At 39.5% G+C, this 9,538-nt stretch overlaps 1 protein-coding gene across 4 annotated transcripts; it reads left to right on the top strand.

The window, feature by feature from the left end:
• The first annotated feature begins 4,501 nt into the window (after window positions 1-4,501).
• On the top strand, window positions 4,502-9,074 carry LOC131321598 (DAG protein, chloroplastic-like). Of its 4 annotated transcripts, none has more exons than XM_058352482.1 (6): window positions 4,502-4,950; window positions 7,590-7,687; window positions 7,781-7,846; window positions 7,922-8,101; window positions 8,317-8,362; window positions 8,826-9,074. In XM_058352482.1, exons 1-4 carry the CDS (start codon window positions 4,571-4,573, stop codon window positions 8,098-8,100), a joined length of 723 nt encoding a protein of 240 aa, XP_058208465.1. In that variant the 5' UTR covers window positions 4,502-4,570; the 3' UTR covers window position 8,101; window positions 8,317-8,362; window positions 8,826-9,074. The 4 variants fall into 4 exon arrangements, with proteins under 4 accessions (XP_058208465.1, XP_058208463.1, XP_058208466.1 ...); XM_058352480.1 differs by having other exon boundaries at window positions 4,516-4,950; window positions 8,323-8,362; XM_058352483.1 differs by lacking the exon at window positions 8,317-8,362 and having other exon boundaries at window positions 4,516-4,950.
• The last annotated feature ends 464 nt before the right edge of the window (window positions 9,075-9,538 follow it).

Below are 9,538 nucleotides of genomic sequence, written 5' to 3'. Positions count from 1 at the left end.
CCATTAATTACAGTTTATTGTAGAAAAAATCAAAGCCAAATTCTAAATATGCAGCATTACTATATCAAGATGCTCTAAATTCGGACCGTTGGAAGCTTTTTTGGACGATTGTGATTGTGTCCTACAGAATGCCCGGCAAGATTTCTGGCTCCGTGTACTTGAGTCTTTAAATAAGTCTGGTTCTAGCATTTTTGCACAACACGAAATCAATCCACTTGTCTTAAATTAAAAATGAGCAATCCAGTACTCTTTCCTTTGCGGCTTGCCTTTTGCCTTAGCCTGAGCTACATAGAGTGAGGGACAAACCATAACTAGTCGGATAAAAAAATAAATGCTTCTTTGCCATAATGGATTTCTAACCAAACAGGGAATAGCATTTTAGCCCCTTAAATTACCCACTTCAAAGGAATTTCCTGTGGCTAGGGTTGCCAATTTCCATAGCCAACCTAACAATCTGATCTCTTTTTGGAGGCCGCAGTTTTTGAGAGAGTACTATACGTACGGAGGAGCACAGATTTTTACCGAACAATCGCCATCAAAAATCGACAACCATGCCAGCTGGCTAGGGGATTGGGTATTGTGGGGTCCACACGGTCCCACCACACAAAGAAGAATTAGTACTCCTTCAATTGCCTTGTTATACGAGCATCTCCAATCCATACAAAATAGAGGATGGATGTAACACATTGAGGGGAGATTTTGTAATTTATTCCACTTTTTCTTCACTTTTTCTACTTTTTGGGAGAATCTTTGAGGGACCCACCGTCCTTTTTAGAGTTTGGTCCTCCAAAAGTAAATTTGGTCCTCTAAAAATGGAGGACCAAAAGTAAATTTGGAGTACAAATTTCCTCCAAACTCTAAAAAGGACGGTGGGTCCCTCAAAAATTCTCCCAAAAAAGTACAAAAAGTGAAGAAAAAGTGGAATAAATTACAAAATCTACCCTCAATGTGTTACATCCATCCTCTATTTTGTATGGATTGGAGATGCTCTACCACCACGTTGATGTTGCAAACCTCTTTTTTCGCCAGCAGTAAGTGTATGAGCTCCGTAGAAATGTGCAGTGAAAAAAAAGTTGAGGCATCACATGACGATGCCGCAAGACCACTTATAGAGCTTCGGAATAAGAAAAAATGCAAACCACGTCCGAGAGAGGAGGACAATGCGGAAAATGTGAATCGATATTTCGCATCATAAAAGTGTGTCGGCGTTCATAAAAGTATATTAGTATTCGTGATATGTATATTGGAAAACCGACTCGTTGGACATTATATTTACACTAGTGCTAACCCATGCCTCCGGCACTACGCATCCCGGTTGGAAGGGGATGACAGTTGTGTGATTTAGGTGAAAACCACGGGCACTTTACCGGAAAGTGGGAGAATGCACGACAGCCTTTGGATCAAATGAATCTAAGCCGTTCCAACAATTTGTCCACACACCCTTCTGTTTTATAATAAAGATTATACACTGCTTTAAGGAAAAAATTTCGGGTGGGGTCGCATTGAGGGTGTTATTGTGTGCGACAACGTTGGAATATTAAAACGTGTATCATTAGCTAGATGTATGGATTTACCTCTCCACTTATATGTTAGTGGGTTTATAACAAGATTCCAAGTCAACAGAAACAAGGATGGGTGACAAAGGATGATCAAGCTCGACGTGAAGGATGGGTGATAAAGAATGATCAAGCTCGATGTGACATTTCAAGTGGATGAATTAACATTTGAAATAACTTGCTGATAAAAAACAAAAAAAAAAAACATTCGAAACAACTTCAACTAGAACTATATACTACTATATTTAATTTTATGGTTTAGTTATACTAGGAAGCTAGCAAAGCAACCCAATTTTTGCAGCCAACCTGAGGAGCTCATGCCTTTGTTAGAGGAGAGAGAGAGAGAGAGAGAGAGAGAGAGAGAGAGATGGTAGCGGACATAAGACCCTAAAAAATGGGCACTTTGATCATGCATAATCTTGATCATATAAAAATGATTTTGGCACTCCATTTTTTTATGATAGCATTCTAAAATTTGTTTTTTAGTGTGTCTTGCTATGTACGTACAATTTTAACACTAAAAGACAAGTTTCAGAGTGTCATCATAAAAAAATGGAGTGCTAAAATCATTTTCCCCGTATAAAATACTACTACTCCTATTTTTAGAGACTTTGTGTTGGCATTGGATTTGGTCAAACTGAACTTGAACAAGATATATAAGGAACATTAAAGCAACCGGAGGCCGAGGTGCTCCTGACACGAGGTTTAGGGGTTTGTTTTCTTGTTAGGTCTCGGGTTCGATTGCCCTTTGCTAACAACTCTTGCCCACTTCACTCTCACACTCATGGCTCATGCTTTGGGAAAAAATTACAGCAGAGACTTTAGGGATTACACTGAGGTGCGCGCAAGCGCAAAGAACTCCGAAGTAGGAAATACATACAACCATCAGGTTATGGGCCTAATGGGCCAACAACGCCACCAACATGAGGAACCAGTTATGTCTACCTCACAGGTGTCCGTTGGCAGCGTCGACACCAGACCAGACAATACTAACAAGTATGGGCCCCCAAGGGAGAATGTTGACTTTGACTGCCATTCCCACAGTGCCACCCAATAATTTTCCCAACTCGTGAGGCTTACTGCTCTGTTTTCTTGCCGGGAGCTCAAAAAAATACCAGGCGGGGTGCTGCGTGTGGGGGTGCACGTGTAGTGCGGCATTTCAGCACGGTCTAGATTTTATCTCTATAATGAACGGTTTAGATTTACGAGAGTCAGGATGAAATCTAGACCATTAATTACCGAACAGATCGCTCGGATGCTGCACTACACATTGTAGTACTCTGCACTACACATTGTAGTACTCTGCACTACAGGATTTTCAATTAGTTCCACGTGACATGTACTCTTAAGGCTAGGACCAACCAGATTCCTCATCCCTTGGTTTTATTCAATTATGTGCACCAGTGATAAATAGTTAATGATATCCTGATGAAGCTGTGGAGGGCAGGAATTTTGGAAAAGGGAGGAAATGTAGAGATAAGGAGACCAAATTAGACAACAATTATTAAAGAAAACTTCTAATGTTACTTTATTTATCTTTAAACCAAAGCAAAATCTATGAATGAGCTAAGACCAGATTGTTTGTACAATTTTTTTTTAAGGGTAACTGAGGGTGTCCGAGCAAGCTTACGCACATCTCTACTAATTTTTGGAGACTCAATCCCGGTGTCGACTAGCGAAAAGTCTTATTAAAATTGGGACTAATCCCTATAAGAATTGATAACACATGAGAGGTTTCAAACTTGAGACAACATATCCTTAAACTCCATGTTTTGATTACCAAGCCAATACTTTGGAGTTTTCTATGCTGTACAATTGCTCACCACAGTTTTTTTTTTTTTTATAACCGAAGAACAGCCCTACAGCCGAGTCACAATTGAACTCGACTGTACAACCCAAATCTCGGGGGAACTAGCGTGGTTACACCAATCACGGCCCCCCACTTACTATCAGGGTACTCACCCGGTGAGGAATCGAACTCCTAACCAAGGGAAGTACTCTCAAAATCAGTCATTCGCCCTTACTACTGGGGCAATTCCTGGGTGTCCCTCACCACAGTTTTGTAGCATCAAGTGTCTGAAAAGAAGATAAACTTCAAAAAGAAATTAAAAAGAAAAAAAAGAGGAAAAAGCGAAATTCAAAATCACACCCCAAGAAATAAAACAATAAAATCGCAAATTCTAGTTTTTTGGGTCTGGAAACAGCCTATGTAGTAATGGGCTCATGAAATTCAGCCTGTGCAGTAGTAATGGGCAGTCTGTCTGGGCTAAGAATGTAGCCTGGAAATAGCATCCCCACTGTACATTGGCCGAAGTCCAAAATTCCCCAAACAACTGATGTTAAGGTCCAGCCCAGAATAGGAAAATTACAGTTCAGTCCATAAACAATTACTTCAAGGAAAGTGGGAAAATTGTCGAGCTTTAGAAGGAAAAAAATAAGTGTGCACCAAAATTGAAACTGAAACTAAGTCACATAATGTGTGAGCCTCACTGGGTGAGTGAAAGTGTTTTTCAAAAATTTCACAGACCTCTAAAACTTACAAGATCGAGAATCGATAGTGCAAGTGAAAGATTCTTGCGAAAGGATTACGTGATTAAGTGCTAAAAAACAATTAAGGCTGCAAATGAACCCGATCTGCTTACGAGCAGCTCGTGGCTCGGCTCAGCTCATTTAGTAAGCGAGCCAAGCTCAAGTTTTAGGTTCGTTTACTAAATGAGTTGAGCTTAACACTCAAAAGTTCGGCTCGACTTGTTTAACGAGGCTTGTTAAGGATTCGGCTCGTTTAATAAAAGAGCTGAGCTTGGACACTAGCTCGGCTCAGTTTGTTTGCAGCCCAACAACAATCAAAGAAAAATGCATTCTCAGTTGAAACACAACCACCAAAATCCACTATGGGGCCCAACCCAAAATACGGAGAAGAAACTCAGTCAGGGTCCAGCCCAAATACAGAGCAGAAAAATCATAATCTATCCTCAACGCCCCATCCTCTCCCTCTCTCTCTCTCTCTCCTCGCAATGGCTTCCACTTCCACGGTCGCTCCCACCTACCCCAAAACCCTAATCACGTCTCACCTTATCCACAACCCGAAACTTCTCACTCCGAAGCCCTCACTCGCCCCTACCCTCCACCTCGCCTCCTCATTCCGATTCAACTCACTGACTCACCGCCCCCATGCCTCCTCCAAACCCATGCCAATCCGGGCGGCCCTCAACGGTAACACGCCGTCGAAGAGGAGCAGCAGCAGCACTAGTAATGAGCCAAGGGAGACGATAATGTTACCCGGCTGTGACTTCAACCACTGGCTCATCGTCATGGAATTCCCAAAGGACCCCGCGCCTACCAGAGAGCAAATGATTAAGACTTATCTCGACACTCTCGCTACTGTCTTGGGAAGGTTCGCCCCTTTCTTTGTCGGTTTTGATAGCTGATTTGTTGTATACAATATTTGGGGAAAGAAATTTTGTTATGTGTTTGTGGGTTTTTGTTTTACTAGCAATTTGTAGCTTCTTAAGTTCAATACTTGGCAATCCTGGGGCACGAAATGGGATTCTGAGCTGCGTTGTGTAATTCTAAATTACTTTGAACTTATAGTTTAGCTCACTGGTGTATAGAGGGTTGCAAACAAGCCGGCCCCCCCGCTAGGTGAGGTGTGCACAAGCTGGCCTGGCCACCTGAGTAATGAAAAAAAAATAGGGTTGCAAACAAGCTGAGCTTTAAGAATGTTCAGGTTCGTTGGCTAAGTTTTTAGGGTACTCCAGCTGAGCAGATGAAAATTTGACAAGTGAAGCTCAAGCCGAACTGGTGTAAGCTTGAGTTGAGTTTGAGCTTGTTCACAAGCTGAGCCAATCATATTTATGCTTGCATACAAGTCTAGAAATGCAAAAAACAATTTAATTTTGTGCATAAACAAGGTCATATATGTAAATTATACATATATAAGTTTATAGTGCATATAAAAGTTTATATATGCAAGTTATAAAATTCCCATTATGTACATGTATTTATACATCTACAACTTATATAACTTTATTCATTTACAAGTTTTTTACATGAAATTTTGATTATTATATACATATACTCTTGTTTCGCTAGCCTAATCGAGCCTAAAATTATGGCTCATATTTGATTCGTTTAATAGACGAATCAAACTCGGACAAACCTTTACTAACACAAGCCTTGAACAGTTTGTAAATGACTCGGTTCATTTGCCGCCCTAATGATATTTTTTGTGGTGGGAAATGCACAGTAAACATTCTCACTTAAAGGAAGAGTTGTTAGATACCTAATATTGCAGGTTGATGGGTGCAATCACGCAAACTATTTAAGCCTACGCTCGGATGCTGGTAGTCTTAACTGGAAATGATAATCTAATAACTGGATACCAAATACCTATAATCTAATGCTTGAGGTAATCCTGTTTGAATGTTGGGATTAATTCAGGGTCCTGTCCACGAAATATTTCTTTTGGTAGATTATTAGAGTTCAACGTTCCTTTTGTCCATTGAATGAAAGATTTTCATGGTAGAGTTTGGGGATCCCTTTCCTACTCTATTATGTTCCAAGTTTGGTATTCATTGGGATCGGCAATCACATTCATTCAAGATTGCTGCCATCAAACTTGAGCCTTTGGAATTTGTTTTTATTTCACATTGGAAGAAGTGAACCTAAAGGATGACCAAATGGCAAGAGGCAAAAGAAAAAGGAAAGGTGCACAAAATAGTTTGGATTAAGATGTGCTCCGTATTTTAAAATGTAAGTGGAAATAAGGACCAATAATCTACAGCTTAGAGCATCTCCAGCCTTGACCCCCTTTTTTTTACCCAAATCTGGGTGAAAATATGGGTCAAAGCTCTATTTAGAGCATCTCCAATGCAATCCTCCAAAACCCTTTTTCCCCCTCCAAAACACCTTTTTGACATCAATTCCTCCATTTTTGAGGAAAATAGTGCTTCAACCCATCCTCCATTTGAGAGGATTGTACTTTCATCCTCTATTGTCTATATTTATAGAGGATGAAAAAGTTCATACTCCATATTTGAAGGAATTGAGACAAAAAAAGGTGGTTGGGAGGATGAGTTTTGAAGGAAATTGAAACAAAAAAGAAGAAGGTGTTTTGGAGAGGATTGGTCGGAAGTGTATGCCTTCTCCAATGCTAAACACTTATTTTTCCTCAAATGTATTGTTTTTCATGTTTTCCCTCAAATATTTAGGTCAAAATGACACATTTGTAATTAATAAGAAAGTGAAAAGAGGTGTTGAGAGAAAATGGTATGGATTTGGGTCTCCCCTCATTTGGGTAAGAAACAAGGTAAAACTCAAAAAGTGTAGGCAAATGGGTATGCCACTGGAGATGATAGTGTTTTTACTCGAATTTTGAGTTTGGGTTGCCAAAGGGCAAGGACTGAGATACTCTTACAAGCCAAAACAAAAAGTAGATATTTTCAACAGGGAAAAAACGGAGATAGCTCCATATTATGTAATAGCTTTATTTTTTTCGTGTTATGGATGCTAGCAGGCATCATTGTATCAGAACTCTGATTTTGAGGTCTTGGTTCAAATTGCATTAACTTTTTTTTCTGTAACTCCATATCTGGCCCAACGGTTCGGTTAACTCAGGGAGACCAGTCTTACTGTCCACAAGCAGGGGCTTATTTAAAGCCAAGCCCCGTTAAGATCTGGTGGAAGACCGGAGTTGAACCCCAGACCAAAGGCTTAGCAAGGCCCATTCCTATCGCATCATCTACGCATTTTTTCCCCTGAATATGCATATGCACTCTTTTATCTATGTGTTTTGAATACTGTTTACTTCAATGCGTGTGTTTATTTGTATGCCTCTTCACGGGTGAGGCAAGATTGAAGATAAAAGAAGCTGTTAGACAGACACATGGATACATATTGTTGTGTCCATTTCCTATCAACTTTTGCTTTAGGACTTTCAGTGACTTGCAAGAAAGCATGTCGAAGATAAATATAAAGATGTCAAAGATAGAACTCACGTTTGCTTCCACTGACATTGGTGTTCTATGTTGGCAGCATGGAAGAAGCGAAGAAAAATATGTATGCATTTAGTACGACTACTTACACTGGATTCCAGTGCACTGTTTCTGAGGAAACCTCTGAGAAATTCAAAGGTTTATGGATATAGCTGCTGGACCTTGTTTGTTCAATATTCATTTCAAGCTGATTCCTGAATTTAACTCGACAACATATACGACTCCTTGTAGGATTGCCTGGAGTTCTATGGGTGTTGCCCGACTCCTACATAGATGTTAAGAATAAAGATTATGGAGGTTAGTTTTCTTGACTTTAATTATCCTAAATTTGATTTTCCATTTGTACTTGATAGCTTTATTTTGCAATTTCAGGAGATAAGTACATAAACGGGGAGATAATTCCTTGCACATACCCAACTTACCAACCAAAGCAACGCTCTCAATCCAAATTTGAGAGCAGAAGATATGAAAGGCGGAAAAGTGGCCCTGCTGGAGGGGCAAAAGCCGCAAAACCAACACAAGCTGCTGAGTCAGAATCAAACTCCAAATGAGGTACACTATTCTTCATTACCTGTCATGGGTAGGTTAGTTACTATATTTTATTGTTTTTATCCTTGTGATTGTGGCTATTTTAAATCATTTTGCTTTGGCAGCTTAAATGCTCAACTGCTAAGGCCGTTGCTGGTCTGTTAACTGCAATAAGTAACTGTTATTACGTTTGAAACACACATCTTATGGTACTTAAACTTTGTTCTTTGTTTATGAAGGTGCAGTGTTGTTTTTATGTGAAACTGGTTTTGGAGTACCGAGAAGGTACTATTCCTCTAACTCTCTCACTCCCTCCTTGGTGTTTGGCATTTCTGTTTGAAACATCTTTAAAGCTGTTGCACCCAGGCGGTGCTGCATTCTTTGTGATTTTAGCAACTTTTTTTTCTTCCGGCAAAGTACAAGTTGAGAACTGGGATTTGTATTTTTAAGTCAAGAATACTTCATAGCTTTTCAGACTCAAAAATAGAAGAGTCAATAATGAAGGTTGTTGCTCTACATGTTTTTTCAACAGACCAGATCATCCCAGACATTATAAATTAGAAAAACACAGTACAATAAAAACGGACACTATCAGTCCAAAAATACTGAAAACAACAAACAAAAACAAAATACACCAATTGCTCTACATGTTTTGATTCAAAGTATCTCTGGACTATGTTTTGCTTATTTATACTCTCACACAAGCTTAAACAATTGCATTGCCCTTTTTTCTGTTTTATGGCAACAGGATGGAACAATATGTCCTCAATCGAACCAACTAGTCATATTCACTCAGAGACAGCCTATCAAATCCGAACAGAGAAGTGAAAACCTTCGCAGAGTTCTGTAACTTGTATTCATTGAAGTAGCATTTGCGACTTTGTTTGTTAGCATTTAAAATTTGTACCTTCTGCGTATGAGAACATATTTTCTTCCATATTACTGTCTTTTTTTTGGACATTACAATTGCGGCATCTAGTACTAGTCCATTCTAGCATTTCATGATCTCTCTTATTTTCCCACTCTGAAGGATGCATCTAACCTTGAAACACCAATGAATTTGAGTTTTGTAGCCGTGTCCTAATAAATTATACATACCAAATGATTCTTATCTCCCAAGGTTTAATTTGTGAACGAATTATTGAACCCTTTTTATTGGATTCCCAGGGATGGCTAGAGCTGCAACCCCTTTCCTGGCAATATATAGGTAGCTGGCTTGACTGAAATTAATCCTTCCTTGCTAGTGTTGAAACTCGAGCTATATTTGTGGTACAAGGCAAAAGTTGACTATAGCTCATCGAAACGAAAGCTCCGTTGATTAGCCGAAGCTGATAGTATTAAGTTTCGGTAGCTATCTATCGTCTCTTGTGCCCAATTTAGGACCAAATTTGATATTGCAAAATGGTCAACTGAATGACAATAATACTACTTTAGTTTTGAACCAACAATAGGCAATGGTTC

Source organism: Rhododendron vialii, chromosome 4a (assembly GCF_030253575.1).
Source record: "Rhododendron vialii isolate Sample 1 chromosome 4a, ASM3025357v1".
Lineage (NCBI taxonomy): Eukaryota > Viridiplantae > Streptophyta > Magnoliopsida > Ericales > Ericaceae > Rhododendron > Rhododendron vialii.
This window is presented reverse-complemented; position numbering and strand designations above follow the sequence as displayed.

Bases quoted from the DNA above. Each gene is read 5' to 3' on its own strand.
- LOC131321598 (XM_058352482.1), top strand. From the start codon at position 4,571: ATGGCTTCCACTTCCACGGTCGCTCCCACCTACCCCAAAACCCTAATC. The intron at 7,688-7,780 runs GTTTATGGATAT...GACTCCTTGTAG, and splicing joins AACCTCTGAGAAATTCAAAG to GATTGCCTGGAGTTCTATGG. The intron at 7,847-7,921 runs GTTAGTTTTCTT...TTGCAATTTCAG, and splicing joins TAAGAATAAAGATTATGGAG to GAGATAAGTACATAAACGGG.